General features: G+C 36.4%; 1 protein-coding gene across 2 annotated transcripts; it reads left to right on the forward strand.

Moving 5' to 3' along the window:
* Positions 1 to 4,472: 4,472 nt before the first annotated feature.
* LOC104908826 (uncharacterized) lies at positions 4,473 to 24,314 on the forward strand. 2 transcript variants are annotated; one of them, XM_048647840.2, is made up of 15 exons: positions 4,473 to 5,159; positions 5,835 to 5,910; positions 6,017 to 6,106; positions 6,192 to 6,236; positions 6,619 to 6,720; positions 7,064 to 7,160; positions 7,333 to 7,388; positions 8,664 to 8,729; positions 9,274 to 9,384; positions 9,467 to 9,603; positions 9,925 to 9,964; positions 18,368 to 18,430; positions 20,967 to 21,160; positions 22,262 to 22,750; positions 24,137 to 24,314. In XM_048647840.2, exons 1-14 carry the CDS (start codon positions 4,696 to 4,698, stop codon positions 22,743 to 22,745), a joined length of 2,025 nt encoding a protein of 674 aa, XP_048503797.1. In that variant the 5' UTR covers positions 4,473 to 4,695; the 3' UTR covers positions 22,746 to 22,750; positions 24,137 to 24,314. The 2 variants fall into 2 exon arrangements, with proteins under 2 accessions (XP_048503797.1, XP_010696290.1); XM_010697988.4 differs by lacking the exon at positions 8,664 to 8,729 and having other exon boundaries at positions 4,480 to 5,159.

The following is a 24,314-nucleotide window of genomic DNA, read 5'->3' on the forward strand; positions in this document are numbered from 1 at the left end:
TGGGGTGGGGGTGGAGGTTAGGGTTAGGGTATTAGGATTAGATTTAGGTTAATTAATTAGGGTTAGAGGGTGATTAGGGGTTAATGACTAACGGAGTTTAACGTCGTTAGTCATTAAGGGTAACTTGATGTATTTTTCGAAAAGTGAGGGGTATATGATGAATTTGGAAAGTTGAAAGGGTATACGGTGCAAAAAAAAATTGTCAGGGGTATATGGTGAAAAAACCGTAAATTAAATGTTCACATATATACTTAGCTTGTACTTATATGTATATAATTAAAAACCAATGAACTTAGCAAATGGGTATATTTTAGGGGTATTCAGGAAAATCCGCCCCCGAAAAATCTTATGACCCACAACAACAAAAGTCGGGCATCAAATCTATTTTTTTAAATCAGGTCGGGTAAAAATGCATGAGCCGGGTCGGATAATGGGGAGTATATATACAAACGAGTACCCGAGTACCTGGACTTATTGTTTCCCAATCTCTCACCAAGCCTTTGAACTCTCCCCTCTAATTACACTGTTATTCACACTTGATTAACACAATATTGAGGAGCCAACCTCTCGGTACACCATCGTAGTCCTATAATCTCTCTCTTCTTTAATTTTCATTTTTGTTGTAATCTTTAGTTTTCATGAATGATTTGGTTTTGTAACCAAATATGTATTACTTACCTCAAATTTTCATTTTACTCGTGTACATCGCAAATGGCCAAAATAAGATTGATTTTGTAATTTTTCATTTACTATTGAGTTTGTTGTGCTAATGATCTTTTTTTTTGAGGGGTTGTTGAGCTGATGATCTGTTCAAAATATTTGCAATTTCTTTTTTAGGTGAAAATGTTTGGAATCATAAACTTTTTGTTGTAAGTGAATATGGATATGGGCAACGGGCTTATGTTTCTTTTGTATAAGTTGAAGAAAATTTGTCAAAAAAAAACCTTTTAGACGTTCAATTTTGCAAGAAAAAACCTTTTAAAGCATTTTTTACGAAAAAAAATCACAAACTTATTTTTTCTTGCAAGATGAAACCTATTCTCATTTTCTGGTGTGGTTTTTGAGATGCATAGGGGTGGTGTTGCAGTTAATGGAAAGAGAGGGTTAAAGAAAGATAGAAGGGTCAACGCTCGAATTGAGAAAAATCACACCGAAAAATGGGAATAGGTTTCTTCTTGCAAGAAAAAATAAGTTTGTGGTTTCTTTTTGCAAATAATGCTTTAAAAGGTTTTTTTTCGCAAAATTGAACTTTTAAAAGGTTTTTTTGGCAAATTTTCCTAAGTTGAATTGAGTTAAAGTGATAATATGGAAGCTGGCTGTAATACTCCGTATTTTTTTTTACTAAGTCATTATTTATATTTTTATAAAAGCTTTAGTTTTTAAAAAAGTTTTATTTACTAAAAAGGCTTATTATTTATTAGAAAGACTTTTATAAGAAAGGTTTTGGGTATTTAAAACAAATTTTAGCCCAAATGAATTTTGGGCCTAACTTTCCTAAGTTTTACATTCAAGTAGTTGGTTCAAAATAAAATTAAAAATATTTTAAAAACCATTTCAAAAAGGATTTACAAAAGAAAAAAAAAAGAAAAAAAAAATCTAAAGTAAACAATTTCGGTGCAAACTCACGCCAGTGAGTTGCATCCAAATTGGTTAATTTTGTTTGACTTATCTTTTGGTTAAATTTGTTTGTTTTATCTTTTGGTTGTTTTATCTTTTGGTTAATTAGCATCTAGACTATTTATCTTATGGAATATTCCTCTATTCTAGCTATATTATCATAAAAGATAGTTTATCCTAGCTAAAATAATTATCTTTTCTCAAAAATCTATCTTTTAGTTCATATTCCTATTCTTATCCTATTTACCCAACTAGTATAAATAGGGGTCTCCACCCATCATATTCTTCACACCAAATTTGAGAAATAAATCTATTTTCTCAAGTTTAAACTCTCTCTCCCTCTTAGCCTACCTTTTCTCTTTTCCCTAGTAGTTATTATTATTCAAGGTGCGTGCATATGTAGATCTTTAAAATATTGTTAATATCATGTTTCTAAGGTTATCGTTTTGGATTAATATTCTTGTTTTATATGAGTTTGGTCGTGCACCTGATGAGTTTTTGCATGTACAAGTTGAAAATCTAATAAGTAACTATGAACCTGTATTTAGTCTAAAGTCAGTCTGCCTTTTTAATTCTTTAAGACGTGATTTACTACATTGTCATTATATTTTATCAATGATGAGAGTTTCAACATTCATATTATCATTATTCTTAGTATTATTACTATCGTTGTTAGTATGTTTTTAAATATTAACAAGTTATTAATTTATGCCTTTACATGGCTAATTTTATAAGAATTATTATTCTTTTTAAATGAGGATTATTTCCAAAGGATTTTTATTAGATATATGATCTTTTATGATCACAATTTATAAAGAGGCCACGGCTTGTTATTTATTAGCAAGAACGGTAGCTATTATATTATTTACCCATGTACTTTTTGTATAAGTCATGTGGACAAGGTAGTTCCCCTCGTAATAGACTCGGTAAGGAATACTAAACTTGGGGGTGTGCACACTTTAGGCAAGGTACCTAGGCAAGGAAAAGGATTTTTATCAAAGGTTATATACTTTATATTATACAAGTATCCAAGGAGTTTATACAAATTATTTCAAGTATCCAAGGAAGGTTTATATGAGTAATTTGAATGTTTAATAAAGTATTTAAATTTCCGCATATACATGTACTCAGTATTTTTACTGACACGCATTTTGTTTTGTTTTGTTTTATGGCTTTGTCCCTGTGATGACCCTTTTGGTGAGCAGATTTACAGGTTGATGCATACGTCATATGGGGGAGCTAGTGAGGAATCATAATTAGTTAAGGAGTTATTATTTTATTTTCTTTATTTCCATTGTTATATAGTTGTACAATAAAGTTTATATTAATAAAGAAAAGTTATTTTGAGTTATTTCCGCTGCATTAGTTCAAGTTCAGTATATAGCTAGTATTAAAGTCTTTAACGTTATCACGTGGCGGTAATACTCTCAAGTTTCTCAAGAAGTTTTATATTAATATATCTTTTCCAAAAGAGATAAATTTGGGGGTGTTACACTGGCAAGCAGATAAAAACGAGTACCCTATGCTCGACCCAAATAAAGCGGGTACCCGGTTTATTTTTGCAGGTTGGGTCATGGGTCGCTTTTTTAACTACTCGTAATTGCGGGTACCGGCATGTCTGGATACCCGATTATGAACACCCCTAGTATATTTATAGCAATAGAGAAGCTTCTTGTTTCGTGCAAAATAGTTGGCCTTAATATTTTCTTGGCTAATTGGAGGCTTAATTTTGGGATAGAATCAATCCATCGCTTAATACACGATTTTGTGATTGATTGATTATGCCTAATTAATGTGATTCTATATAAAAGTTCCTATTATAGACGATAATATACACACGCTTGGAACAAAAAGCAAAATAACACATGAGCATAATGCATTTAAAATAATACATGTGTCAACTTTTTTTTTTTTTTTTTGCTAAGTAATTAGGAGTTATATTCATGCCAAAACTTTACAACCTACACCAGGAGAACTAATTACAATCATGCGTGAGTTCTCTTAACCACATTCTATCACTTCTAGATATTTTTATTTCTTTGACAAAACACTATAGATTCTATCTGTAATTGTGTATTTAATCCTATACACTTGTTTATACACCATATCCAGTTTACTGTTTCATAAAACATCATTCCTGTCCCACCAAATTTGATATGCAGTCGCACAAATCACAACACTTCTCACTTGGTGCCTGAATCTGGAACCTCCACTACTGCTTACCATCACTATCATTCCTTGAATTGATCTATCCTGACATCTCAAATTCAGCCATCTCAAACAGCTCATAATTATAGCCTCACTAAAAGGACATGAAAAAGGATAAATGGTTGTGAGTCTCTCTTTCATTCCCACACAGCAGACAAGTAGGATCATCTATCAGTCCCACATTGTTTAATCTATCAGTGTTAGAGATATATTTTGCATTAAAATAACTTGAGGAGAAAGAAATAACCAACAAGAAGAGGAGGAGGAATCATCAGCAACAAGGGGAGGAAGGCGACGGCGCTTCACCGACTGCTGTTGCCGGTTGGTGGGCAACTGTCGTGGCTGGTCGGAAAAACCAAAGAAAAGAAAAAGGAGGAAAGATAGAAAGCCAAAAATAGGAGAGAGACAGAAGAGAGAAAATAAAATGTTTAGTGTGTAGTCAAAGATATTTCTTGTTAGTGGACTGGATCAGCTTTAATTTAAGCTCGACCCGCATCCAATCCTCAAGACCTAACCCTGACCCGCTATGGACTATGACGGACCGCGACAGCCCTTTTCCGACCCGACCAATAACTAGGCCTTATTAGCAGTGGTCACTATAGAATTTCCGTGTTCGGATAGAGGAAGCGGACGAAAGCTAATCTACGTAAACCGCGAAAGTTCAAAATGTTTTGCGCCGAATTCCCCCTTTCAAAACGTTACAAAAAAACAAGTTAACGAAAGATAGAAGAAAGAACTAAAAAGAGATCCTTTGAGTTAAGCGGGGTCCGCAAAAACCCAAAACCCTTTGATTCTTCCGTTTCCTATCAACATGACAGTTTAACTCCTCTCTCTCTCTCTCTCCTCAAATCTCTATTATCTAAATTAACAATGGCGAATCGCTTTTGGGGATTTATGCATGATGATGATGATGATCCCCCAAATGAACCGTATCGATTTCCGTTATTAGAAGTCGAAGAAGACGATGAAGATGAGTACGAAGAAGAAGAAGAAGAAGAAGAGGAAGAGGAAGAGGAAGAGGAAGAGGAGGAGAGAGAAAATGATGAAGAAGCTTATCATTCTGTGGCTATGGCGTCTAGGGTTTCGGAAATTGAGGAGAGAGAAACTGAGGAAGAAGCTTCTCATTCTGCGGCTATGGCGTCTAGGGTTTCGGAAACTGAGGAGAGAGAAAAGGATATGTCGGCAAGGTTGATTCATGATTCTGAAGCTACGACATCGTCTTGTGGTGAAGGAGAGGATAGTCAGAAAGAGTGGAATTATAAAGAGGATACTGAAGGTTTATTTTGCTCTATTTGTATGGAACCTTGGACTACTTCTGGTGAACATCAACCTAGGTCTTTCTCTCTCTTTCTGTCTTTTCTTCTTCAATTATGTTTATTTTGCGATTAATTGTGTATAATTGATGTTTACTGCTTTACAAATGATTGTATACTAATTGATGATATATGACATTACACTAATAGAGGGCTAATAAATAGCAAGAGATCTCACATTGATGTTGATTATCTAGATTATAGGTAATTCTTACTGAATTATATGCAGTCTGGACAATGCAGACTTCCAATATTATATGTTTCATATAGTTTATCCATTTCTCATTCTCAATAAGTTAAACATAGAGAAAGCGGGGGGAAAACCAAGGAGCCTAATTCTTTCAGATTTTGGCATGGAAGTTGTCATGAATCCTTTGAGCTGGTCTTGAAATTGATTTCAAGTGCATTATGTATATTTATGGTTCGGAAGCAATTATGTTAGCTACCTTGTGCCGTGCTTTATAATGAGTGAAAGGAATCAAGTTCTTGTGAGGAAGTTCTTTTTTTCTTTACGACGGTTAAGCTTACCCTTTTTTAATTTCAGATTTTTTCTAGGTAGTTTCAAAGGATCCATCAGTCATCAGTGGTGTCTGTCTGTTATGCATTGCATGCATACACAGTCTTTTTTTCATACAATGATAGCAACACCTGCTAGGTTGTAACTGATGGTTTATCATCTGGATATAAGGAATGCAGTTGTCTCACTTGTGGGCACTTGTTTGGAATGTCTTGCATCAAGAAGTGGCTTGGACAACGAAGAAACTCGGGAAAGGTACAATATCTGAAATTCATGTGTTATTATACATCTTTGATATCTAATGTGGCAAAAGTAATATAATGTACTTTCTTGTTGTAATTCATTATCTGCCTACTTTTAGTGTCCGCAATGCAACAAGAAGTGTACATTGAAAGATATCCGGAGGATCTATGGGTCAAGGGTTGTTGTAGTTGATGCAGAGTCACAGAAGGTAGAATTATATGTAAAATGTTATGGATTTTTGTCGGATCTCTAATAAGAAAGAGTCTGAAGCAGTTTACCTTTTTACTTTGCAGAGAATACGATTTCTGGAGACTAAATGTGATTCTCTTGAGAAGAAGGTATGGATTGTCACTTTGAGTTTTAAGATTGCATGGCATATCTCTATTCTTTCATCTCACTACCGAAGGTTATTATGGGTTATGGCATGGATTTCATTGTCTTGTTGCCATGTTTGCTGTAATGGCAACTCCTTTTCTTTTTTTTACCTATATGTTAGTTACTTGGTATGTTGCTACTTTAGTTTATTTAGGTCACATCTTATGCTGAAGTTACTGCTATGATAGTCTGGTGCATTTTTGAAGCTTTGGAGAATATCTGTATGTCACCTATTCTATTTTCCTGGTCATGTGGTTTCTTCTGATCTCTCTGGGAAGACAAGTCATATGGTCCGATGCCTTATGTCCTTTGAGTTGTGATTTTTTTTTTTCCCGTATTATTCAGGATGAAGAATGGCGTAAGAAGGAAGTTGATTGGCGTATGGAAATGTTAGTTTTACAGAAGCAAGATGAGGAGTTGTGTCAGCTAGTCGAGCAACTTAATGAGGTAGAATTGTAGATTGAGCTTTCATTTTATGGTCTATTACTTGATGTTTTTGCCATTTAGTGTCTTCTGTGTGCTAGTCGGGTCCAAGTGACATGCTCTTTTAGATGCTGCATTGCTGCTGTTGTTATAATCTTTATGTTGATGGCTATAAATGACTTCGTACAATGAACTCAAGAAGTGTTTCAAGCTCTAATATGTTGTGTGCATGTGAGTACAATGAATAATTTTCTCCTAGAGATTTACCCTCCTTCTTTGCATTAATCAAGGGAGGTTTTCAGTTTTGGCTAGTGTGTTTTCATTTTGCTTTAGGTCCCTCAATTCTAATCTAAGTGTCTCTTTTCAGAGGGCAGAAAATCTTAAACGTGCACTGTTAGAAGTAAAAAATGAATCATTGATCGTGGATTGTGATACTGATGGGTTTCAAGAAAGATCAGCTAGAGGTAATCTCGTTGTGGAGTGATATTTTTTCCTTTTTCAGCCATTACATGGTACTTAGCTTCATCTGTTGCAGAAGTTGCCTTATGTATTGAGTGATGCTTTTCCGTCCGAATGGGTATGATTTCCTTATAATTGTTTATTTATATTCTCATTATTATGTATCATGTTCTGCAGGGCTCAAGGTTGGACTAACTAATAGGACAGTTGCGCCTTATACATTCAAATTACAGGTTGGTTTCACTGATGGCTTTTTTAAAAGGGAAATTTTCAAAATTTAACGTTGCCCTTTGAAATTTGCACCACCCTAAGGTTTGTAACAATCAACTATATACCCTTAATGACTATCAAACATCAAAATGTCATGAATCAACCCTCATAACAATTAACCAGAATTCCATTAATCCTTCCACCGATCTCAACAAATTTTGGCATTGTGGTTAACTGTGTGGAGGGTGAATTAACAATTTTTTTGATGTATTATAGTCATTAAGGGTATATGGCGGATTTGTTACAAAATTTAGGGGTACGTGGTGCAACTTTTAAATTGCAGAGCTACCTAGTGCATCCTTTAAAAGTTTAGGGGTACCTCATGAAAAATCTCTTCATCTTATGATGAGAGGAGTTCATATCTGAATTTTCAGTCTGTGGTTCCCAAATTATCACCAACGGTGCCTTTTTCTTGGGAGTTTTGCCTGTGGTGCACAAACACAATAATCTTTGTTCAATCACTGTTGAAATAGTGTTTGTGGTTCTTGTTAGTGTTTAAATTGTTTGATCCCTGCTGGATGGAATTTTGAAAGGGTGTGATATCAAATAACCGTTTGCAGTACTTTGTTCAGCCTGTCCATATCGAGAGCCTTCCTTTGCAGGAATTGAGGCTGGCATTATGATTTAACCTAGTGATTTAGTTTGTCTTTAAGAAAGATTTGCCTTTAAGAAAAAATGATTTAGTTTGACCATAGTTTGTCCGTTCTAATGGACTTGTGGTTCATTGGTGTTGCATAGATCACTTCGTGTCACTTTGTTGTTTAGCAAAGGTTCATGTTTGTTCAGATCAGTAGAAGCTCACTGTTTAACGATAGTCTTGTCATATTTTGTTTGGCTTGCTGCAAGATAGCATGTCTTTACGTGGTTATAAATCAAAATAAAGTTCTTCTACAAATTGCTATCTGCGCCATTAGGAAGAACCCTTTTCCATCTCTTGTGCTTTCTGTTTCCGGGAAGTTGATGCGATGATGTGGAAAGGGGAACTAAAGGATTTGGATAGAGGGATCAAAATTATTTGCCCTGAGCTTAGAGAACCAAAATCTCTAATAAATGTTTAAGCTCACTGAGCAAATGAAATTTCCTACTATTCATTTTCTCGAAAATTTTCTGCTTCCTAACTTTTCTCTTTGACAGTCTATGCTGTCAGTTGTCACCTTGTGTGCAATCAGTATCAGTGGACTGACCCCTGATCTTATACAGTTATATACTTTTATTTCATTTGTGAATATGCCTTCCAGTGTCAGCGATGGCTTGCGTACAAACCTGTCAAATGGGTTGGTCGGGTTGGGGTCAAATATCTTCAGGTAAGGTTGATGACTACTTATTCATGATCCAGAGCCTTCAGGTTCGGGTTGACCCAACGGGGTAAGGGAAATTAAGATGCCCTATTTATTCTAATTTTTAAGTGCAATATATATACCAAAATATACACAATACAATTCACTTATAGCATTTTATATCAAATGTAGTCAGTTGTAGCCAACTCTAAGTATACAAATGATGTTCAAGTCCAACAAATATCATGCTTATACCAACAATACTAATAGTTGCCAATATTTTTTGCCAAAAGTTCCTGATAAGCCCATTTTATTGCTATATGCAGTGCCTTTCGGGTTGGTTAGGTCAAAAACTGGTTGGTCAGTTTTGACTTTTGATTCAAGATTTTCTACATTCGAGTCCTGATAAACTCAGATTTTGAGTCACAACATTTTGTTCAAGAACCAGTTTTTTCGGGTTGGTTTTGGGTCGATTTTTGATAGGTCTATTTGCGTTCATTAAATTCGGTTTAGCTGATGAAATGTATCTATTTTCATGTTGATTAACTTAAAAACATTTCAACTGTTGCAGCAAGAGTTGGCAGTAGATGGTGCACGATATTTTGATGTGGATGATGCTGGTCAAACATTGATTATTGCACGAAGACCGACTAGAATTGGTGGACCCCATATCCTTACCAAAGTAACTTTCACCGTTCTTTATTGCAATCTGTTTGAGGTGATCTGCACTGCTGCAGAACTAACTTTACACTGTCATACTGTAGATGAGCTTAGTTTCCCCTCATGAGCAAGATAACGTGCTACTTCCTTCGTCAGTCAAAGGAGTTAGGGACTTGCATCTTTCTTCGTTTGCCCGACTTGCACTACTGGCTTCAATGGGGAAGAAACTATCAGTATTAAGGTGCGGATGAACTTCTGATTTGAATTTATCCTTCCTTCCCCAACCTCCCCGCCCTACCAAAAAAATAAAATCCCTCTGCGCCAATGTATTGTTTGGAAGATATATTTTTCTTGTGTCATTTTTATTGCCAATTTTTATTTTCTCTTTAAAACTAAAACACTACTTGCCATAGCATGCCAACCTTTTTTCAACGATAAATGTTCAATTTGATTAAAAGCTTAATCTTTATTGTTCCTAGAATTTGATGGATTAACAAGATATCTCTCACATTAGGCGTCTCGTAACTTTCTTGTTCTTTTTTCCTTTTATGTCTCTTTTCAGTATGGAAAGCAACAATATTGTCCTCAACTATGATTTACCGGTACAGTTTCTTTACTTTCTGTAGTTCTTCAATACAATTGTGCAAAATTGCTATGCTATGTTGAGTATGTTCAGATAAACACTTGGATCATTGCAAAATTTAAGCAAAAAGTAGATATTGCTGAAAGTGTACTTCATGATCTGCTTAAAAAATGCATCAGTCTACGTTGAAAGTAAGCCTAACTTTGTAAGTTGATGGTGGTGTCATAGTTTTAAAAGACTGCCGTATCAATTCGTGTTGGCCGTGCTATAACAGTTTTCAAAGTTAGCGAACCGAAACCAGCCAGGTCAAACCTGCTTTCATTAAACACTGCATTTTCGCCCAAACCTACCTTGATAAAGTGTATCGCTTGATTTTTCTGCCACAACACGCTACTTTTCCGATTTTTTTTTCCAATTTCATTTAACCCATCTTGAAGGAAGTGTATTTTTATTTTACTAGAGTTCGTAAAACTGTAGACATATGAATAGAGGAATAAGTAGAGGGAGAGAATTGTGTGGAGGAACTGAGGAAGCTTTGCTAGTAAAGAAATGAAATTGAAAAAGGTAAAGGAAAAGAGAGAAAGGGGGTAGGACCAGCTGGTTGCATTTGATGAGCGAGTGGGATTGGGTGAGCTTTTATGTAATTGAAGTGGGGCCCAACTAAGAAAAGTTGAAGTTCTATAATGGATAGGCAACGTTGACCAAACAAGTAAAGACATGATAGCTGTGAGCCTTGTAACTAAAATGCTTGAGGGAGGCTTAAACGATTCGGATACAGAATGACCGGCAATATGATGCTCATGTGATGGTGTGACTATGTGATGGCACTTGATGTTTTCTGGTTTTTGTGACGGTGAGCCAACAATACCCTTGAGGTTTAAAGGGTTATATGTTTGATATTGGTGAACCTCTTATTGTATTTGAGGGAAGAAAAGAATGTGCATATGATTTAATCCTCTCTATCATCAAGAGAAGGCCTAAAAAATATAGGGTTTACGGGCCTAGATCACGATATAAGTTGAAAGCAATAACAGCTTAAGAGCTACCATTAATTATTCAAGCACCCAATACAAGTGAAGGTTGAATCTTTTGAAGGAAGAAAGCAGAACTTCAGTAACAAAGATTTGAGAGACGCACTCTTAAAGTTGTAGGGCCCAATCTTCATTCAGCCATCAAAAGGTACGAATTTCCCTTTATTATACATATTTACTCTATTACTCGGACTCGGCATGTTTTGCCAAATACCCGGGTCGGTATGAAACGACACCAAGTCGGGTATGAAATACGAGTTGGATCCTGCAAAATGCACTCAGACACGGCAAGGGGCTAAACCCTAGAATTCGAATGCGAAGAGGAGAAGAGAAGAACAGGAGAAGAGAACTTACCTCGACCGTCGTTCGGAGATATGAACTCGCGGACCACCGCCAGTCAGTTCTTCTTTTCCTTCGCTTCTCTGGCTTTTCTGTCTTCTGTCCTCTCTCTTCAATCTTTCATCTTCTCTTCTATTTCTCTTTTTTCTTTTTCTTCTTTTTGTCCTTTATGGACCACGTGAGCTTGGCTGCGTGAGTGCGTGACTTTGCTTTTCTTTTTCTTTTTATTTTTCCCTTTTTTTTACAGGTTCTTTTTAATTTTCCTTACCTCTCCTTTCCTTCTTCAGTTTTGCCTTTTTTTTTTAACACTTTTGTTCTTTATCCTATGACCAGTACCTTAATCTTACTAGTAACTTAATGTTATTAGTATAATATAAATAATTATAAAATTCAAAATTAGTAATAAATTATACATTATAAAATATTTATTTCTCATACCCATACCCGTGTCCAAATCTCAGAGTCCCTGTCCTGATTTTTCAGAAGTGCTGTACCGGACACTCGGATCCGTACCCATATCTGTCACTCCTAACCAAGTCCAGGTAACATAGCATATTTAGGGAGCAGGAGGGTACCAAAAACCCATGTTCTTAATATAAAGACCTATATTTGATTTTGGATGTTAAGATTCATAAAGAACAATCAAATAGCCTTAAAGGAATAGTCCACTTGATGATGTTAGCTCTCAGTATGCTCGCATCCCTTTATAATCTTGTTGTTTTCACAAGTAACTTCCTTTGATCTCCTTTGCTTTTAAAAGTTGATTTTTGGATTACTTCAATTTATCTCCAACAGCAATGTAAACTTACTTTAATTTCCTAAGCTAAAAGGGGATTCAACCCAAAACAACCCATAAATGTCATTTCTTGGCTATTTATCCGAGATCCTTTATTATTTCATCTTTTGATGTTACCGTACTCAAATAATACCTCTTTAGTCTCTAGACCTTTACTTTTTTTCATAATGTTGCGAATATTAATACTTGTTTTCTACTTCTATCGGTGTGTTTAATCTTTCGATTGGATCAAAACAACTCATGAATCAACTAATTAAGGGATGATAGGAAAAATAAATCTTTATTGCTTCTTTCTAATTTTTTTTGAATCTCTAGCACGAACCATATGTTAGGTAGAAAACAAGTAATGGTGTTTGCTAGCTACTGCATGAATGTAGGGCAGTCATATAAAACCAATATATCACTCCCATATAGCTAGGTACGATGTATTAAATTGGTCAAAATGTTAATTGGCCGTGCAATAGAAGATGAATCTACATGCCAGTAGCTAAAGAATCAATATTTTGTGAACACAAAATTAAGGAGGGATGCTCATGCATCAAAGCCTCTTTCTTGGAAAAGAACTTGTTCCGGCTCCTTGGTAACAATGCTGCAACTTACAGTATTGGGAAGAGTAGAGGCTCTATTTACAAGAAGGCATCAAAACCTTGTTGCATATCAACACTTTCATCCAGATCCATTAGACCATAACTAAGAACATGAATTCAAGAGCATAATGAAAAGATTCCGTAATCAACATTACATGATTGACTTCAAACATGATCATCAAGTATTTTTTTTTACCCGTTCTTGTTGTTGGAGTAATATGATATTTAAGGATTACTGACGTGAGGATGAATAAAAGCAATATTTTTATGACAACCTGAATAGACGCATTGTGAAGGCTGCTAGATTTATTACCAATATGTGGCAAGCATCTTAGTTGAAAATTTAGTAAAACTGCACCTTGCTTGGCTTTGCCTTACCTTGGGCAATTGCGCCAGGGAGCTTTGAAAAGTCAGCTTCCTACTTCAAGTTCTTCTTCCCTTAGATCGAACCTTCGAGCCACTAAAGCCATATTGAACGTTGTTAAGTTGATGGGATGCCTTAGGTGCTACCAAGATCTCCCTTTGCTTTCTCCACTTTAGTTCTTTGACTCTTGAAGGGATTACTTCTCCACCTTCGCATCAGTCATTATGGCCAAACCTTCTTTTGAGAGTTCGTTATTCTTGATGCATTCAGAGCTTGTAAGGAAGTGTAGCTTGTTCCTTACCCCCCATGGTTGAAGGTTAGGGTTTTTAGTGCACCACTTCCCCTCCACTTCTATTTGATCTCTAATGATAGAGAGTTGAGCTTGATCCTTAGTTTTCATGGTGGAAGCTTGATTTTTATTTATCTACTAATGTTGCATTGGGAAAGGGGTTAATAGTTTTACCAATGAAGTGATGAACAATTGGTGAGAATAACTAACTGATTTTTGGCAAGGAGCAAAATGAAAATTTGGGTTTTAGGTGGAATTTAGGGGTTTGGGATCTTTGTGGGGTTGGCTTTTGGTGTTTGAAGATGGGGGAGAGTTGTTGGAGTTTTTGTTGAAGGATACTCTGGGAGGGTTAAGAGATAATACTCCTATCCTTTCCATATTATTTTTCTTCCTCACCTCTGGTACTTGGATCAAGAATAGTGGTTTAGGAGCAGTGATGGAGGCAGTATGTAACTACCACTGATTTTTTCTTTAAGAAATAAAATTTAGTTTTATAAAAAAGAAAAAAACAAAGAAAAGCCGAGTGTAACTCTGAGCCGTTTAAAAACTTGTGTCCCTGCAAAGATTTTTCTCATCACCAAGTAGTCAGAGCTGAGTACCATTAGAAAGAGAGAGTTTGTAAGTGCAGAAGAGAGAGAGAAAGAGAGTGGAGAAAATTGTGAGAAAAATTAATGTAATTTTTCAGCTTTTTTTTTAGTGTTAGGTGCACTATAGAAATCAAGGCAGCAGTATAGGTTTACTATAAAGAAGCGAATTAGAAAATGTGTACCATGCATTAAGAAAAGTCAAATTTAGAAAGGGTATTATTGAGAATTTTCCAATAATTTTTAGAATTTAGATTGAGAATATATAGATTAATTATGAGTTGTGTCAATTTATAAGTTTGTGATACTTGAATTGGCAATTACATATTTGTGAATTTGTTAGTGAGTTGTATAACTTATAAATTGTTAGTGAATTATAATATGTGACTAGTGAATAATATACAAATTGTGATATTGTGAGTTGTGAGGTACCTTATTTTCTCTCTTCTCTTCTAAATTCTTGTGCGAGTATTAAAAACGGACGAAGTATTAAAATTTTCCTTCTACTCAACCACCAAGCCAACAAAATTCTTCTCCACCAAGCCGTATGACTCTAACCAAAAATCGGTGTGAAAATATGAGAACTGACCATGAACAACTGTATACCATCACAATATTATGCTACCCCTGGTCGGAAATCTTGGATCCGCCACCGTTTAGGAGAGATAAGCAAGAAATAAAAAGGAGTTGGATAAAGAAAAAGTAAGAGAGTATTACTAAAAAGGCTTGCAATTAATTTTGGGACATTTAATAAAAGCTAGTGGGCAAAGTAATGTAGGATAGTGGAAATATAATATACTATGGCGCATGCAGATATCTCAGGTCTTTGTGTACCTTATGTGTGGCCAGTTGATGAGTGTCATCCACAAACATGGTTTGATAAAAATGAACAAGAGCGAAAGGAAAAGTTTGGGAATACCTTTGAGTATACATTGCCAAATTTTCAATGATCCTCTAAGTTGAATCTAAAATTTCTTTTCTATTGAGGACCTTTAAAGGATTCTTAGTTTTTGTATATGAACGCCAAAAGTATAGCTGAATGATTGTTGGTTTTTGTTCCAACTGTCAACTCTAATTATCATCAAATTTAAGTTCAAAATACATTTTGATCAGCAAAGATTGTTTCAATGCGTGCTCTGGTCAAAGTTCCAGTCAGGGCACAGCTGTGCAGGGTGTCGGCATGCTGGTATTGACGAGTACAGCCGTACAGGTGGCTGTGTACCTTTGTGTTCTTGTTTTTGCCTCATAACTGTGCTGCTTCACTAGTAATCTCACTATTGTTTGTGGATACAAAGGCCTATCGCCAGTCTGCTCGTTTGAGCTCGTTTTGCTTCTAAAACTTGAACTTTTGGACTTCAAATTATCTCTAAATTCAACCTAATGTCATCTTGAGATTGATTCCCATCAACTAGATTTATCCCAATATCACGCAGAATATTAAGAAGCCCGCTTGAAGCGCAGCGCGACTACGGTCAAGCGCCTTTTTTGTGCTTGGCCAGGCGATTTCATAGAGGCGGACAATTTTTTTTACATCAGATTTTTTAAATCATTCTTAGTTGAAATAAGGCACACCAAGTAAAGTGCACCTAGGCGCACTAGGATCTTTGACACCTCAACGTGCCTTGAGCTTTTTTCTACATTGATATCATGAGAGAAGCTTAAATAAAAGAGGGATCAACCCAAAGCAAGCCAATTAAATCGTGATTTCCACTTTGATTAACCTGACTTGTTTTAAAAGGGTTGACACTAATGTGAACCCAGTAAGGATGCTATTTTAAGCCTTCAAATTGAGGTATGACTGGATTTTTGTCATGGTCTTGTTTTTGATGGTCCGAATCTGTGGTTAACTCTTGCCTATTGGTGGCAAGAGTGCAAGAAGTGCGAGATTTTGAGACTTCGAGTTTGCCTGATGGACACAAGTGAGGAATTAATTGGGGTTTGGTCGGCAGTCATGACAGCGTCAAGTTTGATAACATCAAAGCAACAATCATAAAGGATGTGCTTTTATTCGATCAAAGATGATTCGATTCTAGTACCTAATTATATAACTTAATCTGTTATGAAGGCTTTTGATTGTCAATACCCCCACCAGACGCTTATATGAATTTATTATACCGCGCCTTAAGCAAGCACATGTGGAGCATGGTTCTCATATACCTAGAAAACTTAAAGTAGATCACTGGCAAACGTCAACACACTGGTTTGTGTCAGATAAGCATGGTCTGGAGGTCTTTCAAATATTAATACTTCCTCCATTTCTGAAAAATAGTTACACTTCTCTTATTACAAGAATCAAGGAAATAGGGGAAACGTTGGTGGGAATAATGGAAAAAGTGAAGATTGGGGTTAAGGAGAGATAAACAATTATAAAATAAAGAGATGTGAGTAATAAAGTAAAAAGGTGGACCTCGTGTCTCAAAATAAACCAAAAAAAAGTGAGTAATTTTTTATGAAACGTACCAAAATAAAAAATTAAGAGTAAAATTTTGTGAGAAGGAGGAAGTATTTGAATCTCTATTATAGAGGTGAAAAGGGGAGGACTTGGTGTCTACCTTCTTTTGCAATCACTCCCAACTAAAGAACAATTACAGTTTCTTCAAGCTTAGGTTTTTTCAGAAAAATAATAAATAAATTTAGTGAACTAAAGAACTTTAATTACAACTTCTCTGACTTTTGGGTTTTTTGCAAAAAAATTTAAATATAAATAATTATATTGAACGAAAGAACGGCAAGGAAGTTCTTTTTTCACTTCACCAGTTTTCTGGAAACGAAAAAATGGCTTTGTATTTGCTTTCGCGCGCATCTGTGCATATAAGGCTAGTAAAATTAGATAAAGAGCACATAATGAATATCTCCTACTAGCTGCTTAAATTTTTAACCAATGGAATGCTTTCCTTAGTTGACGTGACTTGAGTCACTGACCACATTTAGATTGTGGCTGCTGCTGTTGCCTGTTAGGAAGTAAGAACCAATCAGCCAACAAAAAGCCAGGACTGACTTCCCTCTGGAAAAGTAAATAAATAGAAAAGGCTGCTGCCGCCTATATTAAGAACTTTATATTCGGTGATTAAAACCTTAATGAAGCATAATTGACCAAGTATTGCAGGTCATAATTGTTTTGAACCCCTTGAAAAGGTAAAACCAATAATCTTAGATTAGACCCAATTTCTCAACTATTTTTCCTTAGCATTATCAAGGTAGCTCTTGCTTCTTGTGCTACATGGTGCACTGTTGCTATTAAGGACATGGATGATTCTCAAGTGTTGCTATTAAGGACATGGATGGTCCGATTTCTCAACTATTTTTCCTTAGCAATATCAAGTTGTCAGGATGGTATTAGTCATTCTTGGACCATGAGCAGGAGCCTTTTGGCCATTAGCAATGCATGGGATTCATGACTTGGTGGAAAGTAGAGGTAAAAGTAGAAGGAGAGGGGGGGGGGGAAGGGGTGCTTGCAGGTTCTCTTTTCTGAATCTTTCAAGTTCTATTTCCTATTGGAAGAAATTTGTCATTTGGCTTCATGATGAAGCCTTTTTCATCTCCTATTCTCGAGGTTCATGAGTTTCCCTGATTTTCATTGTTGATACAACCCATTTATGTAGCAAGAGAACGGCTTCTAGGTGGTCCCCTGCCCCCTTGGTATGGCACGGGATGGGTGCTCCTTTGGCCGTCCTGACAATGTCCCTAAATTTCCGGGACTAGGGGACAGCAAGAAGGTTTTTGGTCACGTCTTGGAGATGAGACTGACTCTCACGTGGCGTGCTCATGTTTCTTAACGTAGATATTAAAAAATGAGAAAAGGAACTACTTCTCTGGCGTAGGGTTAGAACGTTACGTTCCATCTACTTCTCTCTCTCTCTGTCTTCCACAGTTCGAGCTACCAGCAGGTCTGGTACAGTGGCCATTGGCAACAACAGCAATAATTGTAGACTAGTAGGGAGGTCGTTTGAGAAAGACTCATAGAGTTCTTTCTGTGTCTAGAGAATAATTCTAATGGTCCTACAGATTTGGTTTGCCAGAAGAGTATTTTCTAACTTTCATCTATGATTTATGAATTATGTAATGTTTATAAGCAAGCATTGTGGTATATGTTACCTTTACTATTATTTTAGATGAATGAAGGATTAATTACTGAAGTATGTCTCTTTTTGCTTGCCTTTTTCCCTCTTTTCTTTGTTCCATCAGTTCACTTCTCTTGATTATGAATTACCTCTCCACTATGATGTCTATAGCAATTTTCGTGCTTTGAATGAGCATAGAGGATCTTAGTATTTTGATATACGGTTGGCTGACTGTAATTGCTTGAATTTGCTAGTCTTCCATGTATATCTAGCTAGGGCCGGTAGTGATCATTGGTAGTGCATGTCTTATAGCCATTGTTTTGCTCCAGATAATTTTGAATCTTTGATTTGCTGATTTTTATGATATTCAGGCTGCTGCTTGGTCATGTTCCTGGGATAGCAACAATTCACATTATGTCTATGCTGGATTACAGGTTTGATTACTGTTTGTTCATTCTATATCTTGATGCTATAATTGTACTGTACTATCTAGTACTAATATGCTTCTAGCTAGGGCTGTGTTATTTTTTATTGTTTACGGTCTCTTTTCAAGTTTTACTTCGGTAGAAAGGGTTGTTTGATTCTGATGCACAATGCTGGAGATGGAGCTATGAGTCTGACAGCTATAGGGTATCTCCAACCTCCACCATGCCCTCACTTTCCCATCAGATCAACACTAGGCTCTCAATACCAAGTTTAATCAGATCTTTTCTGTCATTTTCATGACGAACTTCCAATCACATAATCTATTATGCATCTCTTTTTTGGCATATGGAGTTGTTGGTTTCCTGTCCAATGTGCATCCACTCAGAAATCAACATCCTGTCTGATTTTGACTGTTTGGCATTTGTCAAATTTGGGTCCCTGCTCACAACCAAAAAAATTTGGGTCCCTGCTCACAACCAAAATAGTATTGAATTCATATTTCACTGCTGCTGCAATTGTGAATATAGCTATTTGTTCATCAAGAAATCAATGGTCACTGGATCGCTATTTGTGCTCGTCTCTCTCTCTGTGCATTTGTGACACATCGTCCATCTCTCCATTAGCTACAAATCTTTCATTTTAGCCAATATTGGTACTATATACATTTTAAAACTGTCTTATCGAGGACTATTTCCACCAACTTTTGAAATTTTCCTCGAGAAATCATCTACCAAGCTGTTTTGCTTTTAACTAATCAGTGAAATAAAAGGCAAGAAATGAAATTGCCAGAAACAATAATACAATTATAAATATTTGTATAAACCACTTTCGCAGGAAGTGCCGATGGTTTGTGGTTGTCATGGTTGTCTGAGCTTGAAATCCTTTACAATGCGTTCACAATGTTGTAATGCGGCTGAGATTGAATACCATGCCAAGCACATCACTGAATCCATATCAATCATTAACTTCAAAGATACATCTCTCCAAACGTACCTTCTTCCAACTTCTGTACATTAAGCTGTAAGCTAACCGTTTCTCTCTCCCTCTGATTGATGGAATTCGAATTTTGTTTGTACAAGCTTGAACGATAAATTCAAGCTGGCACAGATCAATAGGAGCCAACTAGAGCATACCACTTTGGGAAAGACAAAATAAGCATGAAGTTCGATCAATAATGACATTTGATTGTTTTGGGAAACAATTCAAACACATCTCTTAAAAAACTGCAAGTCATTCTAGAAAATGAGTATTTTTAATTTTTAAAAATGAATCAGGAAGAGAATAAATAGAAAGGATAATAGCAGAGAAAGGAACACAGGAAATAAGTGAAAATAATGATTGTAGTAGTAAGGCTCTGTTTGGTAGGGCGTAAAACATTTTCCTGGAAAATTGTTTTCCTCTATTTTTAATTTTACATTGTTTGGTTTGTAAAGGAGTGTAAAACTATTTTCCTAGGAGTAAAAGTGCTCTAACAATGATGGAAAACCATTTTCCCTTCAAAATGAATGGAAAACTGTTTCCCTTCCTTTTCCTTATCTCTCTTGTACACTCCTACTACCTTTTTACTTTCCCTTTCATTTTCCTTTCGTTTCATCATTTTTCTTACATTCAACCAAACAATGGAAAACTAATTTTGGAATTGTGTTTTTTTTTGTAAATTGTTTTCCATGAAAATCATTTTACACTGAAAAGGTTTTACATCCAACCAAACGGAGCCTAAATGTAAAGAAGGAATGGAAAGAAGAAAGTGAATGCACTTGTAAGGATTGAGCTATAAAGCTTCTTATTAATTGATGTGAGCATGTGGCAGCAAATTTTATTTATGCATAATTTCTTTGCCACGGCATAGAACTGATGATCTACAAAGCACAAACTCATCTGCCACCTTGCTTATCTGTTTTTGACATGTGTTTGACACGCGAGGAGAACATTAAAACATGTTAGACACACTAAAAAGTATATGTTCATATAATTTTAATTTTATGCAGGCACAAAGGGGAAACTTTCTAGCATGAGTCGTACAGCTTAGGACACTCGATAATGGCTTTTGATAACCTCTACCATTATATAAACTTTTGGTTGCTAAGTGGTGAAATATCTAAAACAGTAAAGTGGTTGACTACTGTCCAATATCAAGTTGGCTTGTCATTATCTAGCAATATTGATAGCTGTACAATGAAAAATCGATTCGGATTCTTTCTTATGATTTAAGATGTATGTATATAAACAACATAGAAGCTTGCTGAATATATACAAAAACGTCACTGGTACATATCTAATTTTTTTGGTGCAATTTTCTGTGTCCGTATCCGTTTCTGCACAATATAGCTTATGATTTTGCACGACTCTTTTAGATGTGCCTTGCATGTGTCTGTGTGAGATGATTGTACAATGCCCATCCTGTAACATGGTTAAATTTTTTTATTCAAGTGATGATTGTGTAAAAAGGTTTTGATAATTCTCCAATATTATAGCATTACTCTTTTCCATTTAAATGCTTTTTCAATTTACTTGCTAACTTGTTTTTCCTATTAAACTGTGCAGAATGGTATGCTTTTAGTGTTTGATTTGCGACAAACTGAAAGGCCTTTGGAATCGAGGTTCGGACTGACTTGCAATCCTGTTCACACCATATACTCTCTATTAGAGGATTCACCAGCTCATACAGGAGTTAAGAAACTTCTTACGGCTTCTTCAGTTGGCTTGTGTGAGTGGAGTGTTGGCAGTGAATGTGTAGGGTATGTTTTTTTTTAATTATACTTTATAGTTTCTATAGTTGTACCTGATAGTCCTTTGATTAGTCATTTTTGGTTTGTCATATTTTCATATCTCTATTATATAAGCTAAGGGAGGAGGAGTGGTGTCCTCTTTTGAAGTGACTAAAATACCCTTAATGATCTAATTAATGGAATGATAAAAATTACAAAAGCAAATCATTAAAAATTCTCATTCCAACTTGCCATTTAAAACAAGTTTAAAATGGTATATGCATCAAATACTTCAATCAAAATTAAATGGACAAAATATTTATACCTTATAAAAAAAGATGGCATACATAACGTGCACATGAAAAGTATGAACATTCACTACCTTTGACACTCTTTAATTCAGTTAAACCAACTCATTATTTTCGTTCTTTCTGTTCAATATTCATTCACAAAAAATTAATGTTAACAATCACTCACAACCTTTTTATTTTTTTACATTAGCGAATTAATATATCTAAATTCATCTAACTGTTGAATTTTTCACATTTAAGTTTAATCATAAATAAAGTACGAATGGAGTATCTAATATAATAACAAATTTTAAAATTAACGCACGCATCGCGTGCATATGAAGGCTAGTCTATGTTTATGTTAGGCAGCTTGTTTTCACCCATTACTTAGCAAAGTCTGAATATGATCCATCAATCTGAATCCTATTGATATGCTCAACGAATTTTGTGGAGCACATCATTGCTTTGATGTGTATAATCGGTCTTGAAGTTATTGTCTTGTCACTAAAGTTTTTCTTACAAGTTTTGACCTCTTTCCTTCCTATTGAGCGTAAAAACAGATGCAAGGTTAATCATGAGTGTATATGTGCAACAGTGTAAGCACGACCTTGCTGCTACCCTAGGTTTTGACTTATGACCATAATTGGGATGAATTCTGTAGATACTTGTGAGCTATGACTGATTAAGTCGACAGTCATTTTTTTTTATCTGAATGTGTTTGCTATTGTTACTTTGTACTTGTTTCAAGCTCTTGCCGTTTTCTCTGTTTCTTTTGCTCAGTTTACAATATATATGTTTTGCTAATTTTCTTTTCAATTGTCCGTTGTCCTGGTTCCTTCAGGCCATCATTAGTTACAGAAACAGCAAATCAAGGAGTTTGTATATCACTCGCTCATTGCCCTAGCAGTGACAATATTGTTGCGACATATCGTCCGAAAGTGGAGATGCCTGATGATCATGGCATTTCTCAACTATCACAAGGTCCCTCGTCTACCATGGGGCACCATGTGCAGGGTTCACATGTCTTTATGCAGAGAGTGAATTCTACTTATCAAAGGTTTGGATCAATGCTTGCTTCTGTACCTGGCATTCGGCTTCCGAAATCAACCATTATAGGAATGGGGAATGGCACCCCTGTATTCGCATGTGGAGACGAAGCAATGTCTAATTTAGTCTTGCAAGAGTTACCCTCATTAACAATTATCGAGCGTCTCCAATCTCACCATCCTATCCGTGATGTGAAGTACACTACCTCCATCAAGCCCAGTCTACTTTGCTGCTTGAGTGAAGATACGATGCAGTTCTTCTCTCAAAAACTTCTGTGAGTAAGGTAAATGGAAATCCCTGATTTTTCATTGTTTAGTTCTCACAACTCACAAGCCTCCTTCCCATATCTCTTTTTTCCTTAAAAAACAGCCACCTCATAGTAATACGCTTGAAAATTTTATGTTCACTCATAGTTATTATTAATCGTGGTTCATTTCCAAAATTGAAGACCTCATTAATAGTTGATTTTTCTCATTAGAATTGTGAATTTTCCAAAGTTCATTAAGCACTTAACATTTTTTTTAGAAAAAATTGATTTTATCAATCCCAACTATGGGCGCCCTGATAAAAACAGTCCCAACTTCAATTTATTACTGTTCAGTCCAAACTTTTGGGGGTATTTTACAATAACGGTCCCAGCAGGTTTCTAACCTGCTGTAGCAGGTAAACTTGCCAAAAAAAAAATTCCCTTTTTTTCTATATTCTTCTTCCTCTTTCCTCCCTCCTCTCTTCACTGCTCCCTCCTCCTCCTCCTCTCCCCTGCCACCCAACCTCCCCTGCCACCCAGCCCCCTCCCTCGAAACCACCAACACCAGCCCACCAGCTCCCTCCCCGCAGCCACCACCCCTCCCCCTCCCCCGCAGTCCCCTCCCCTGCAACTGCCGCACCCCCTCCCCTATCCCCACCCCGCAGCCCCCTCCCCTTCCCCTACAGCTACCGCAGCACCCCTCCCCTTCTTCTGCAACCGCTGCACAACCCCCCCTCCCCTCCCCTTCCCCCGCAAACACCGCTGCAAAGGCGACGAGGCGAAAAGCGACGACGAGTGAGAAGAGGCGACGAGAATTGTGCGCGAAGGGACGGGGAGGGGATGGGGGTTGCGCGACTGGCGGGGAAGGGGAGGAGGGTTGCGCGACTGGCGGTGAAGGGGAGGGGGTTGTGCGACTGGCGGGGAAGGGGATGGGGCAGTGCGACTAGCGGGAGGGGGTTGGGTGTTGGGATGGGTTGTTGGGGGTGGTGGGTTAGGGGAGAGGGGGGTTAGAGCAGGGGAGGAGAGGGGAGGTGGCAAGGGGGGTTAGAGCAGGGGAGGTGACCTCTTAAACAGGTTACTGGTTAACCTGGACCGTTATTGTAAAATACCCCCAAAAGTTGGGACTGAACAATAATAAATTGAAGTTGGGACTGTTTTTATCAGGACGCCCATAGTTAGGACTGATAAAATCAATTTTTCCTTTTTTTTAAAAACAATGGTTAAAGATTACGAATGTGACTTTAAAATCAAGGCCCTACCCTCCCCCCTTCCCCCGGTTAAGGTATGGAGAATAGTTAACTCTTAGCCAGTTTGCTTATCTCAAGCTTGATGATGTAATTTGTTGTTTGAAACCTAGATGAGCTAGACGATTTTATTATCATTGCAATATTATTCTTGATTTTGTTCCTTTCATATCTGCAGGTAGTAATAAGAAATGTTGGCTGTTGAGTTGTAATTTGATGTCACTTTCTTGAAGCGCTGAGGATATAAAAGGCGGGTTGCTCTGGGCATATTAACTTAATAGATTATCAATATTATGCTTTACCTTGTATATAAATGCTTTTGGTTCTAATGGAAAGGAAGTAGATTATTTACACGA

The sequence above is a fragment of the Beta vulgaris genome, chromosome 7, assembly GCF_026745355.1.
Source record: "Beta vulgaris subsp. vulgaris cultivar EL10 chromosome 7, EL10.2, whole genome shotgun sequence".
Lineage (NCBI taxonomy): Eukaryota > Viridiplantae > Streptophyta > Magnoliopsida > Caryophyllales > Amaranthaceae > Beta > Beta vulgaris.